Source organism: Chiroxiphia lanceolata, chromosome 21 (assembly GCF_009829145.1).
Source record: "Chiroxiphia lanceolata isolate bChiLan1 chromosome 21, bChiLan1.pri, whole genome shotgun sequence".
NCBI lineage: Eukaryota > Metazoa > Chordata > Aves > Passeriformes > Pipridae > Chiroxiphia > Chiroxiphia lanceolata.
In genome coordinates this window covers 2,546,164-2,560,128 of record NC_045657.1, presented here as the reverse complement: position 1 = coordinate 2,560,128, position 13,965 = coordinate 2,546,164, and the positions used below count along the sequence as shown (strand labels likewise).

The 13,965-nt window shown below is 54.1% G+C and overlaps 1 protein-coding gene across 1 annotated transcript; it reads left to right on the top strand.

The window, feature by feature from the left end:
• Nucleotides 1–5,050: 5,050 nt before the first annotated feature.
• LHX3 (LIM homeobox 3) lies at nucleotides 5,051–11,394 on the top strand. The gene is made up of 6 exons (XM_032708221.1): nucleotides 5,051–5,159; nucleotides 7,710–7,881; nucleotides 8,094–8,296; nucleotides 8,494–8,645; nucleotides 8,732–8,903; nucleotides 10,623–11,394. The coding sequence occupies exons 1-6, from the start codon at nucleotides 5,090–5,092 to the stop codon at nucleotides 11,039–11,041; spliced, it is 1,188 nt and encodes a 395-aa protein (XP_032564112.1). The 5' UTR covers nucleotides 5,051–5,089; the 3' UTR covers nucleotides 11,042–11,394.
• Nucleotides 11,395–13,965: the final 2,571 nt, after the last annotated feature.

The following is a 13,965-nucleotide window of genomic DNA, read 5'->3' as shown; positions in this document are numbered from 1 at the left end:
CTTCCTGAAATATTATTTACATGGCATATTTAAAGGAGAAAGCATTCTGTGTTCACATCATTCTTGTGTATTCCTGCCAAGGATGTGTGTGTGACTGCCTGGATGGGAGTTTTGGGGCAGTTTGTCTCTCAATTAGCAGCCTGATTCTGATTGCTAATGGTCATCATTTTATTGGAGATTAGGTGTGAGCAAGGACAGACCTGGAACTGGTGCTTTACTTGCTCCACTATTGGATGTGCTAATGGAGCATTGGATAACTCACCTCATTTATGAACCAGGAAAATAGCTGGGTAATTATCTTGTTATCCAGGTGGAAGCCAATCCTGATGAACTCTAGTAAAGGGAAACAGGGTTTTCAGTGAAGGACAGTGAGATTTGTATTAACATGGCAGAACAGATTGAAAAATCTGGGAATACTGAGTTTCTTCTGTTGGATAACTAAATTATAACATTGCAATTAATGCTTCCCTTGGGATTTGCAGCTCTGAGCTCACAGAGTGTCACCTACCAGGAGTGAATTGTCTGTGCAGGGCACAGAACAGCCCTTCCCTCCCTCCCTGCTGCTGGAATGCTCCTGCTGGAGTCAGGAGGGGCTCTCTGATGGTTCAGGGCAGAGCTGCTCCATTCTGGGATGTGGCAGCAGTTGGGAATGTGGCATTTTCCTTTACAGGTCAGTCTGGGGGCCTGGTGGGCAGCAATTAGAAGAAACACTGGAAACAGCTCTAAAATTACCATTGGGAATAGGAGTTCCTGTGATCCTGGCTGGGGGGATAATTCAGGTCCTGGATAGTGAAGTTTCTAATCCCATCCAATGTAATTGAGCATGTTCTAGTTATCCATTACCTAATCTTTAGTTAATCCTAATAGGTTTTGGCCTCAATGTTTTCTCGTGGCAGTGAGTTCTCCAGATTAATTATGTTATATAAAAAGGCTTTTCCTTTCAATTCTACATTTGCAACTTTTAATTTAATTGAATGTTTGCTGGCTCCTCTGTTACACGAGAAGGAATAAGGAGTCTCTGGCCAAGTCCCTATGTTTATACCATCAGTGTGTCCTCCTCTGGTTTCCCAGAGTAGAAAGTTTAAAACCTGGCAACAAGAATGATCTAAAAAGCACAAAAACTCCACAGGGTTGTTTTTCTTCATAATCAAATCTTGTTTGTTCACAAAACTGAATATTTCTGACGTGTTTCTGCAACTTCCACTTGGAGTAACAGAACTGAGCTTCAAGGATTCCCTGTCCCTTGCTGCTTTTGATTCCCTACAATTCCAGCACTTTGGGTATTGAAACACCTTGTAAGCAACTGGAATGATGGTGGAAGGTGGGACAGGCTCATCAGTGCAGGTTGGTTTGGGCTGGAATCCAATGAGAGATCCCAGCAAGAGGCTGGTTAAGAGGAAACCCTGGAGATTCCACATTTAGTTTTGAAAATTGGGCAAATTTTAAGTGACCTAATCTGGGCAGGTGCTCCCATCCCACAAGCAAGGACATTTAGCTTTTAAAAACAAAGCCAAGCACCCAGAAACCCCTAACCCAGCCTAGCAGTGTTGGATCTGGAAAACTGGGCCTTCTTCTGTGGGACTGTTGAATTCCTGCTGTTGGAATTGCTGCACATTCCAAAGCTGAAATCCAGTCATTGCTGCTGTTGATTAGAATTCTACCACATACAGAGACCTGACTTCCTTAGCTTTGACTCGTTCTGCTCATGGAAGCAAAAGGCTTTGGAGGTTTTTAGGAATGATTTTGCCTTTAAAAAACAGCAAATGTGGGTTTGGAATAAGTTGGTGGGTTTGCTACACACCTTTAACTTCCACATTGCTGTGACCCTGCTGCAAACACAACAAAAGGAACCAATGCTCAAACTTCCAGTGGCTTTTTTTGCCTCTTGAGAGTGTAAAACTATGAAATTAGGATGTTTCTTGTCCGTGTTGGTGCTCCAGCTCTTGCCAGTGAACCAGCCAAGGCTTTCACTTCAACAACCTCATCTGGGAAGGTTTTCCTTGCCTTGAGTTCAGTTGTGTAAATCTTGGTTTGCTTGTTCTTATTTTCCATCTTTATAATGACAAATGGCATCGTTTTATGTCCCTGTAACGGCACAGTCTGTGCTGGGGGATGGGTGATGCTGCCAGCAAAGTGGTTCTGTTTTAAAAATTGCCTCCAGCCCCATCTCCTCAGTCCTAGAGGGTTTATTTGTGTGCTGTGTTGTGCCACAGAGGTTCCTGCAATGCCCCTTCCCTGTGCTGGGGCCAGGCAGTTCCAAGAGGGATTTCTTGGCCCTTTGTAATTCATGGAGCTTTCTTTGCTCTCTGGATGTTTTTAAAGAGGGAATATTAAACCCACACAGAAAATAAAAGGAGTAGAACGTGCCAGGAGAGAGAGGAAAGCTGCAAGTGCTAAAGAAACCTAATAAAGTTATTCCTGAGAACTGCTAATTTTTGATTTCCAGCAGTGTGTCCATCCTGCTGTTCCTGCTCAGAACTGGATGGGAACAAAGGTCCTGGGTGTGTTGTCTCAGTCTGTGCTTTGCACACGAGGTGTTGGAAATAGTGACAATACCATTGCAGTAATTTAAATATTCTATTTATTTGAATTCAGTAACTTGACATTTTTGAGTCTGTTCTGGTTTGGTTTGGTTGGTTTTTTATTGTCTCATTCCTCTCTTGGAAGGAAAAGTGACTGTTTTGTACTAAATTGTAAACTAATGTGCTTGTTTAAAATAAATTGCAAACATTTGGGCAAAGTGGTGTGTTTGGGCTCTTTACCTGTGTTTTCCAACTGGTTTTAATTTTTAAATTGTTTTTAGCTAAACTGTATTCCCAGGCTTGCCCATGTCCATGTCAAACCACATGCATCATTTTGTGGAGGTGTTTAATTCTGAGGACAGGTGAACCTTTACTCCATTTCTTTCACTGTTATCCCATAAATTTCTGAAATGTCAGGGAATGCTTGGCACTGAAACTCGTTTCCTGGCTGGCCCCTGACCTTGCCTGGGAACCAGCAATATTCCCCTGGGGTCCCTGAGGACTGGGGTCATCACCTGAATCCTTGAGGACAGACTTGGGCGTTGTCCCTGCCAGGGCAGGACCAGACCTGTCCTCACCACCCAAACTCGGGGCATCTGCTGCCTCCTGGTGAAGAGGTGCCAAAGGGTGTCCTGGGACCACCCAGTTCATGCTCTGATGCTGTTTTGGGGACAAGTCCTACAAAAACTGGCACAATTTCATCGGAGGGAAGGACAGTGCAGCCTCTGGGTCTGGCCACAGAAGAGCCAAGAGAAGGGAAGGGGGAGTATTTTTAAGCCCAGACTTCTGAGGGGTTGCTAAGGAATCTTCTGAACCAGAGAAGAGAGAAAACCAGGAGCAGATAATGTGTTTGGGTTTGATTGTTATTAATGTTGGCAGAACCACGGTGAGGAAACCCCCGGGCAGGGTCTTGTGGCTGTTACAAGCTGAGCAGGAGGACAAAGGAGTGTGTGTAGGGTAAGATCACCTGAGGGGCTTTTGCGGGGTGATGGTGTCACACGGGGCTGGCGTGTGCTGCTGATGGTGTGAGCGGGACGCAGCCCCTCTCTCCCTCCTGCCCGGGAGGAGCTGCCGCGTCCCCGCCCCGTGCGCGGGGGAACGGGCACCGCCACACCCGCGTGTTCTTAAAGTGCTTCCTCAGGGGCTCAGAGAAAACCACTTTAAAACTGAGCTTAAAAGAGACCGTGCGGGTCATCACCTGCCCCCCCAGAAGCTGTTCCTGGCCTTGGTGCTGGTGGTACCTGTGTCACTGCAGCACGGTCACAGTCGCGCTCCAGCAGTGCTGTACCTGCTCCCCAACTTCACTCCAGCCTGGAATTTCTGGGTATTTTATTTGGGGATCCCAGATCCCGGCCCCCTAAAGGTCTCCCTGATTTTTTTCCAACAGCACAGGGCTGAGCTGTCCCCAGGTGGGGACCTGTCCCCGGGCAGATGAACCCTCACAGGGGACAGTCCCGACCCTGCCGCGCAGGAGGGGAGCGGGCAGGAAGGGGATCTGTCACCCCGGGGTGGGTGTGCCAGGGTCGGGGGTTTGGTGTGGGGCTCCCCGGGTGCCCCCACGAACGGGCGAAAGTCCCGGTGCTGCCGTCGGCAGGAGCATATGTGTGTGCGGAGCTCCCGCCCCTAAGCTGCTTTTATTAATTTGTAATCCCCTGCGAGCAGGAGGTAAAGGGATTCGGGGGATTAACGGGCTCACAGTAACAACCACAATTATCAGCTCCGGCTGCCTGGGGCAAGCGGGGCACACACGCACGGGGCCGTCGGTGGCACACGCACAAAAACACGGACCCGCGAGCCCCGAGAACGCACCGACACCCCGCACAGACGGACACCCAAAACGCGCGGGGACAGCCGTGTGCGCACACAGACCCGCACAGCCCTACAGGCACACCCGAAATGACCCACGGGCTGCCACGCACACACAAACAAGGGCACACGCGCGGCTGCACCCGCAGCCCCGCTACCCGCACACAGACACACACACGTCCGTGTCCGCCCCGTCCTCAATTAGCGCAATTAACCTCCTGCAGCCCGGGGGTCAGACACCCGCTACATTTCCGCGCTCATTAATTAATTAACGAAGGGGGAAGAGCCCCCCCCGCTCCCCACGGGAGGCGTCGGGGGTGACCCGCAAACCGCACCGCGGGGACAAACGAAATCCAGGCGCGGGGGCGGCCGGGGCGCGGCGGGGCCCGGGGGGAGGCTCCCCCCGACGGCGGCTCCCCCGCCCCGCTCCGTGCGGGCTCCGGGGGGCTCAGAGAGGTCCCGGGAACCGCTTTGCCCCCGGGGCGGTTCCTGCAGCCCGAGCCCACGCGTCGGGAACAGCGGCCCCGGTCACGCGTGGGCCGGGGAGGGGAAGTGGGCAGAGCTCCCCCCCGCCGCTTTTGTGATGCTAAAGAGCCCTGCGCTGAACCGCGGCCCAGCTGCGGCCCGGAGCCGCCCCCGGCCCGCCCCCCGCGCCCCCCCGCCCCGCCCAGCCCCGCGCCGCTCCCTGCGCGCCCCTCCGCGCCGCTCCGCCACTCCCGAGCCGCCGCCGCGCTCCTCGGACGGCGCCCACGGAGGCCGCGATGCTGCTGGAGCGGGTCCGCGCCGGCTCGGAGAAGGCAGCGGAGCTCTGCCCCTTCCCGCGGAGCCCAGGTGAGGCGGGGGCGCGCAAACCTCCGCGTCCCCCCGCGGAGGCACCGCCGGGAGTCCCGTCTGTGCCGGTTCCGCGCTCCCCGGGGCACCGTCGGGGCCGCGGTCGGGGTTGGCTGCGGGGGAAGGCGGGCGGCCCGATGGCACCGGAGGGTCCATCCCGGTCCGTTCCGCCCGCCCCACGCTCCCGCTCGCTCTCTCCTGCTCATCCCCGATATAGGAGACCCCCTCGCTGCCCACCCCCCCCCCCCCGCTCTTCAGACGCCCGTTTGGTCTCCCCGCCGCCCTCGGGGTAACGACGGGGCTGCCCCGGGCTCCCGGCGCTCCTCAACAAGGGCAGGGACGAAACGGGAAGTTTTTGATGCCCGAAGGTTCCCCCCGACGGCGGAGACCCCCCGCGCCCCCCGCCCGGCTCCCACCCGGCTTTTTTCCCACTTTGGAAAAAACTCCCGTTAATTTTTCTCTTAAATGTTCTTTCCACCCGTTTAATGAACGGGGACAGCCCTGGCGGCGCGGGGGGAACCGCACCGCGCTCCCCCACCGTGCTCGGGGCTCCGCGTCTCACCGGAGGGGGCACAGCCGGGGCCAGGACAGCGGGTCCGGTCCCGGTTCGGGCCGTCCCCGTTCTCTCCAACAGCGACCGCGGCCGGCGGGGCTTAAAAACCAAACAACGAGGAGCCGGCGCGGGGACCCCGCCGGTGTGCGGAGACCGAGGTGCCACCGGCCAGGGGACCGACCCCGCACCCCGGCAGCCCCCGTGGTGGGGCTTCTGTCCCCGGTCCCGCCCCGACTCCTCTTTCCGTGGCTCTCCCCGTCGGCTCCCAGCGGTGCGGGAGTTGTGCGTTTGACCCGACAACCGGGAGCTGCTTTGGCCCTGCGGGGGCGGAGGCGACACCGCCGAAATTGGTACCTCCGGTCGGTAGAACGAAGGACGCGAAAAGAAACTATTTTCCCGCAGGACGCGATGCTCGTTTTGGGCCCCGTGGTCTCCGTCTCCGTCGGGGAGGCAGCGGGAGGGGAGCGAGGGGGCTCGGCGAGGCTCAGCGGGGCTTACCGTGGGCATGGCCGGGGCAGGGCGGCGGCAGGACCGGGCCCGGGGGGTTTCGCCCCGCCGGGGGGGCCGAGCCGCGCGGTGCTTTGCTCGAGCCGGGGGCAAATCCGGGGTTTGCGGCTCACAACGAACCCGGGGCAGCGCCCGGCGCTGCCTCCCCCCGGCGCGACCCCCGCCCGCCGCCAGCCCCGCGGGGGTCGTTCCCCGGAGCCGTGTCCCTCCCGCCGCGCCCGGCCGGGAAGGGGCGGCGGGAGGGGATGTGGGGATGTGCCGCCGGGGGCGGGGGGGATTAAATACAGCGCGGCGCGATGCCCTGCCCGGCGCTTCAGAGCGGCACCGGCGGGCAGGGCCGGCGGCTAAAAATAACCCGCTTTAGCGAATTAAATTCCCGGCGGCGCGGGGGTGGCAGCGGCCGGGGAGGGGGGACACAACCGCCGCCGTGATTTGGGGGGGGGGAGATCGGCGGGGGGAGCGCGGCGGGTCCGCGCCCGGCCCGGCCTCGGCAGCGACGGGGCGGCGGAAGATGCTCCAGAGCCCGCGGCCCCGCTGAGCGAGCGGAGCTGGCCCGCGGATCGCGATGCAGCGTAAGAGCCGCGGGTCGAGCCGGGACCCCGCGGGGCTGTGCCGTGTTGCCGCTGTCGGAGCTCAGTCCTGGCCGGAGCCGCTGCCGCTGTTGGGGTTGTTAGTTTGGACGCGGTGAATTGTTGAGGAGAACGAGATCACCTCCACCTCCACCCCTACGCGCCCCGAGGCAGCTCTGTGTCTCCACACACAGTTTCCTTTACATATAGATACTCTCATGTCCTCATCTATCTGTATCTCTACTGCCGTGTCTATATCTCTCCATCTCTATCTATACCGATATATCTGTATTTATGTATCCCATATTCGTATTTTTACCTACATATCTCTATCTATACCTCTAAAATGAAATCTATATATTTATGTCTGTGTATCTGTAAATTTCGTTCTCTATCTACTGTATTTGTTCATTTTTATATCTCTATCTCTCCTTATCTGTATCTTTATCTCTTTCTGTGTCATCCCTGTCGGTATCTGCAGGGTGAAGGGACAAGCCTGTCGCGTTTTTATTTTCAGTGCAATTCTCGCAATTTTTGGTAGTTTCTTGCCTTACTCCACCCGGGCTGCCCCGCCGTTATTTGAAGGGGAATTTTGGAAGTGCAGGAAAAGGAAAAAGAGCCTGGAATAATGGCAGCTTCGCCGGCGGATCGGTCGGGGGGTTAATTCCGTTTCTGTCACGTCCCTTCATGTTTTCCCGGGTGCTCCCGGGTGTGCGCAGCCCAGGGGTTCGCCGATCCCCGCGGCGCGGGCAAACGCTCACACGGCGCTGCAAAAAACGAATTTGAACGAATACTGTGGTTTCCCGGGCTGTTCCCCGGGCCACTCCGGGCGGCAGCGGCCCCGGGGGCGGCGGGAGGGGCCGGGCCGGTCTCGGGGGGCAGCGGGGCTGCCGGGGGCTGACCGGAGCTGCCTCCCCGCAGAGATCCCGCTGTGCGCCGGCTGCAACCAGCACATCGTGGACAGGTTCATCCTCAAAGTCCTGGACCGGCACTGGCACAGCAAGTGCCTGAAATGCTCCGACTGCCAGACGCAGCTGGCCGAGAAGTGCTTCAGCCGCGGGGACGGCGTGTACTGCAAGGAGGACTTCTTCAAGTGCGTGGGGACCGCTCGGGTCGGGACAGGATGGGACGGGGGGCGGCCGGCCCGGGTGGGGGTCCCAGTGCGGGCAGCGACTCAGGGTGAGGGGGGATTCAGCACCGCGGACAGCGCCGGGTCCAGCACCGCGGACAGCGCCAGGCAGGGCCGGGAACCCTCCCCGGGCACCCCCCGGCTCAGCGGCCGCCGCTTGTCCCCCCCCCGCTCAGGCGCTTCGGGACGAAGTGTGCCGCCTGCCAGCAGGGCATCCCCCCGACCCAGGTGGTTCGCCGGGCCCAGGACTTCGTTTACCACCTGCACTGCTTCGCCTGCATCGTCTGCAAGCGGCAGCTGGCCACCGGCGACGAGTTCTACCTCATGGAGGACAGCAGGCTGGTCTGCAAGGCGGACTACGAGACGGCCAAGCAGAGAGGTACCTCTTCCCCTTGCCCCGTCCCTGCTACCCCCGAGGGCAGGAGGGAGGCGGCCCCGGGCGCTCCTGCCCTCCGGGACAGGCTCATGCAGCGGGCGGGAGGGGTGGGAGCATCTGCCGTCGGCGGGTGGCTGAGGGGAGGTCGCGGGTCCCGCGTCCCGTGGTGACTTCACCTCCCACTCGCACCGTGTCGGCAGAGGCTGAATCCACGGCCAAGCGGCCCCGCACCACCATCACGGCCAAGCAGCTGGAGACCCTCAAAAACGCCTACAACAACTCGCCCAAGCCGGCGCGGCACGTCCGGGAGCAGCTTTCGTCGGAGACGGGGCTGGACATGCGGGTGGTGCAGGTGAGAGCGGGGTCTGCGCGGGCCGGGGGCGCCGGGGGGGGACCGGCCCCGCAGCCACCGAGCTCCCCGGCGTGTCCCGCCCGCAGGTCTGGTTCCAGAACCGCAGGGCCAAGGAGAAAAGGCTGAAGAAGGACGCGGGCAGGCAGCGGTGGGGTCAGTACTTCAGGAACATGAAGAGATCCCGGGGGACATCCAAGTCCGACAAGGACAGCATCCAGGAGGAGGGGCCCGACAGCGACGCCGAGGTCTCCTTCACAGGTCGGTCACAGGGCTGTTTTCACCTCCTCGGGGCCACGGTCAGAATTTTCGGGCATAATACAGTGAGTGAAGCCAAGCGCCCAGAGGGGGAGAAGGGCAGAGCTGTGGGATTCACCGCGGCGCGGTCCTGGCGGGGGAACCGGGGTCGCGGGGGGTGGGGAGCGGGAGGGACACTCCGCTGTTCCCCCGGGGGGGATGTTTGTGTCAGGGGGATGTCCCCGAAAAGCTGCGGGGACAGCAGGGAGAGCTCCCCGGGCAGGCGCTGCGATGTCAGAGCCGCAGCTCGTACACGGCCTTTTCAAGGGACTCTTGGAAATACAAAAACCAGAGAGTCCAGAACCCCTGAATGTTTTTACGGGGAAAAGCGTGCAATTTTTAAATTTTTTTTTATATATATATTTTTTAGGGGTGGTTTTATTTGTGTAGTTACTCGTTAGGTCTCAGTCCTGCGGGAGCTGTGGCAGCTGTGCTGCAAACGGGAGACTGCTGGGTGTTAGGAGGTTTCTGCATCAGAGAGTCCCGTTTTTCGGAGCCGAGATTTCTGTTGACAAATTCAGAGACATTCCCCCAGCAGCTCTTGTCCCGCACAGCCTCATCCCACACTCTCCAGAGCCGCAGGAGCAGGATGGGGTTGGGTGGGGAGGTCGGTGCCTGAGGCTCCAGGCAGAGCTCCATCCCAAACGTGTGTGTGTGGTTTTTAGGGATAACGAGAGAAACTGAAAACCAAACCTTTGTACATATTTACACAGACACATCTATAATGTGCATGTTTATGCACACACAGCTTTGCATCTCAGCTCCTCTCTGTTTCTGAAAACTATTCGATTTTAGAGTCTGTTTATACACACACGCTGTGCATCAGCTCATTAAATATGAATATTCTATAAATAATAACTAAAAAATGTGAACAATTATTGAGAGCCCCATGCCACAAACAGGTTTGTATCCCAGGCAACAGAGCAGCTCTCACTGTCCATAAACCCCTAACAAATACAAATAATTTTTACTGGGTATTCAAAAAATGTTGCTCGTTTCTCAGGAATGTTTTTAAGCTGAACAAATACATTTTGGAACTGTGTTTTCATTAGCTTGTTCCTGAGCAGACAAATATCTCTATTTAATATCTTTTTTTTCCCTGAGAAATGGAGAGTTTTTCCTTGCATTGGTGAATGCAAGGAATTCAGGTGGCTCCTAAATATTATATCAAAATTAAAGATAAGCCTCAAAGCCAAATAGAAACAAAAGGTGGAAATGCATTGAACTCACTTTCCCTTTAAAGGATTATTTTTAAATCACAGTCTTATATTTTAATATGTACTTTTCACGCATACTTTTAAAATCCAAATTATATTAGATGTTTGTACTCAGAAAAAAATAGTAATCCCGTGGCCTTCTATGAAGATCCATCAGCAAGGGTGGGAATAATAAGGAATTACAAGTGGGAAGAGTGTGGCTGCTCAGCTCCCATCCATCTCCTCTATTTATACCCAGAGCTTGCAGGGGTTCCTGTGCAGCCACTGCCACCCTTGACCATTGCTCTCCCAGTAAAACCAGTCCATTCCAGCCATGAACAGTAAAACCAGTCCATTCCAGCTGTGACACTTCCTCTCCCAGTAAAACCAGCCCATTCCAACGGTGACTGTTCCTCTCCCAGCAAAACCAGCCCATTGCAGCCATGACCATTGCTGCCCCAGTAAAACCAGTCCGTTTCCCTTTCAGATGAGCCCTCCATGTCAGAAATGAGCCATTCCAATGGGATTTACAGCAATCTCAACGAGGCGTCCCCTGCGCTGGGGAGACAGGCCGGGACCAACGGGAGCTTTGCCCTGGATCCCAGCGGGATCCCAGCCCAGGACCAGTACCACGACCTGCGCTCCACCAGCCCCTACGGGATACCCCAGTCTCCAGCCTCCTTGCAAGCACTGCCAGGCCACCAGCCTTTAATCTCCAGCTTGGTTTACCCAGATAACAGCTTGGGCATCATGGGACAAAGCGGACAAGGGGTACCCCAGCCCATGAGGGTCCTGGCCGGGAATGGCCCCAGCTCCGACCTCTCCACGGGCAGCAGCGGGGGGTACCCGGATTTCCCTGCCAGCCCGGCCTCCTGGCTGGATGAAGTCGACCACGCTCAGTTTTGATACAGGATCCACCACGGTGCAGTGGGAAGGGAAAGGACTGGGTGCTGTTGAACTCTTGGAATGACGGAGGGACGAGCCGTGGCTGCCGAGCGGGGCAGGAATGTGTGAGGACACGGATGTGGTTTTGGAGGGGACCTGGCCTGGTGGGCAAAGGCAGCGGCACCACAGCAAGTGGCATCCTGAGTGTCCAAACAAACTGCTTCTCGTGTCTTTACTAAACACCAAGACTTGTGCTTTACAGATTTGATATGAGGTATTTTGCTTTCTGTTGTCAGTGCATTCTCCAAAGTAAGGACTTGCTTCATCGCCCACCCACACTGAGACATTTTTAAGGGAAAATAAAAGTCCTCATCCACGGTGAAAGGTGTGACAGTGTCTATATTTCTATAGGAGAACTGTTCATAGTGAATCACTTCAGAAATCCATGGTAGGAAACTTCTCTGTTCTTCCAGCAGATTTTTTAAAAGCGCACCGAAGGCGGTATGTTTTGTTTTATTTTGGATTTACATTCACTTTTCTAAAATGAAATGCTCTTTAACATGCCAATCATCTACCGACGTTTTCCTTTGTAAAATGAAAATCATATGTTAATTCTGCTTCTCCTCTTTTTAATTTGTAGATTGCTAGTTTGACTCTTCCATATAAGCATTAAACCGTGAATAGATGTATTTATTACCAACTAATTCCACGTTTATCACGGGGTCAAGAGGTGAATTTTTCTTGACCCAGGAACACTAACGGCTCTGGGTTGTGGGTCTTATGCTTTTCCTTCACATTTCTTTGCAACAGTTTAACTGCAAAATGTCTCAAAAAATCACCCTGATGTCTTGTTGCCAAATACCTTCTCCGGGGGTCTCTCAGCAGGAGGGTTTGGCTGGTTTAGTTCCTGCCATTCCCGAGGCACCACTGGGAGAGTTGGAGCGAGCACAGGCTTTCCTGGGAACACATCTCTCTTCCAGGCACTTGTGTATTTCCATGGATATGGTGTGAGCTGATTGTGAGGAAAGGCAAGACAATATGTATATTGTTATCTGTAAAAAATATGGAATTAACTGTAGATTATGTGAATGTCCAGTGTCTTTTATTTATATTCTCGCTTTCTCTCTGATGATCAAATACTTCAAGGTTACAAATAAATTTGTCAGCTAAACTTTAAACAGTCTTTTGCTAAATTCACATTGAAAGCATCAACATAAGTAAATAAAACAAGTTAATCTAAGAGTAAAAGCTCTTAAACCTCGATGCCATGATCCAACAAAGTGTTGAAATGTGCTTTCAATATCTCCAATATTTTAATGTTGAAATATCCCTTTCAACAGAGGAGCAAAGCCGCCGAGGTGGAAATGCTTTGGAAGAAAAAAATGTCAGTTTTTGGAGGCTGGCAATCCTTGAGTGATCCAAGTGGGATTGCTCTGGGCACACACAGACTTTGATCATGGCCTGGCTGGTTTTGATGGGTCCTGGTTATTTTTTAGCATTCGTCCCAAAGGTGGAAGCAGAAATCTGGGCTGATAAAGCGATAGCAAATGCAGTCTGATCTTGTCTGTCTGCGAGCAGAAAGTCGGGAACGTGAAACACGGAGTCAGATATAGGAATATTTCAAAGAGAAATCTGAAAGAAAAGGAAAAATATCCTCAAGGGATTAAGTTTGACAGAGCATGTACATATATTTGTTTGGTTTATATATCTGTATATACAAACACACACATATATCAGATATGCACATCTCCTCATGTACAAACATCCATGGTCACGCTCCTCGGAGCAGAGGGAAGTGCTGAGGCCTCTGGCTCAAGGATTTGATGACAGACCCTTTATAAAGCTCTGATGTTCTCGCTCCCTGGGAAGCCAGGGAATGTTTGCCCGGGGGTTTTCCATGTGCACAGGAGAACAGCAGCACCCCTGGGCTGTGAGGAACACCGAGACCATGCTCTGGTACCCAGGGTAGAGCTGAGCTGCTCAGCTTGTGGAGACACCTGGAACATCCTGGATTTGATTCCTCACCTTTTCCAAAGGTGAGGGGAGGGTCGTGTCCCCGACCTCTTGCTGTTTGGTAGCTGGGGGAGCTGAGCACAACCCACAGCCACCAGTCCCTCCTTCCTGGGCCTTTGCTCAGCAGGGGTGGGACACTGATGTCTCCAGAAGGGAAAACCCCACTGTGTGACACCATGGGTGTAAAAAACACCCCACCTGCTTGGATCTGGGGGTGACATGTGGAATTCTGCTCATGTGTCTGCTCCTGGGGGATTTTGGAGATGGGTGAAGCTGTGTCTCCTCCAGCCAAGGCAGAAATTTACCTTGTTTAGGTGAGTCTGAGCCCAGAGCTGGGCTCAGCAGCTTTTCCTTCCTTCTCCAGAACTGACTAATAAAGAGACAACTGTTGCTACCAGCCTGTAGGTACATCACAAGGACATTTCTCATGGAAATTTGTGGAGTAAATAGAAAACTATGGGATTTAAAAAATCAGACTGCAGAACTTCACCTAAAGAGAAAATAGGAGTTTGTGCTTTCAAGATTTCCATGCCTAGAAACACCCTCACCAAAACTGGGCAAGTATTAATAATATTTTCACATAGAAGACTAAGAAAAGACTTTGAGACATGTTTATTTCCTAAAAATAAGGAAATAAGAACAGAATGACAGAAATTTTGGGATAATGCTGTTATAAAACCAGCCTAAGAACTGTAGTACTTGAACAGGCAGTTTATAGATATTTTTCTCATCGTTTCCCTCCCTGCAAATAACGGACACTGCTGTTCCTCTCCCCCGGGAATTCCCAGGGGATGGCTGAATTTAAGAAAGGGAGAAATGCAAATCTGCCCCTCTGCCTTTGTGCTTTGCTCTCAGAGGCAGAACGGGCTGGAAGTTGCCGGTGTTTGTTCTCGTCTGAACACAGAGAGGAGCTTCCGGAGCGTCCTGATCTC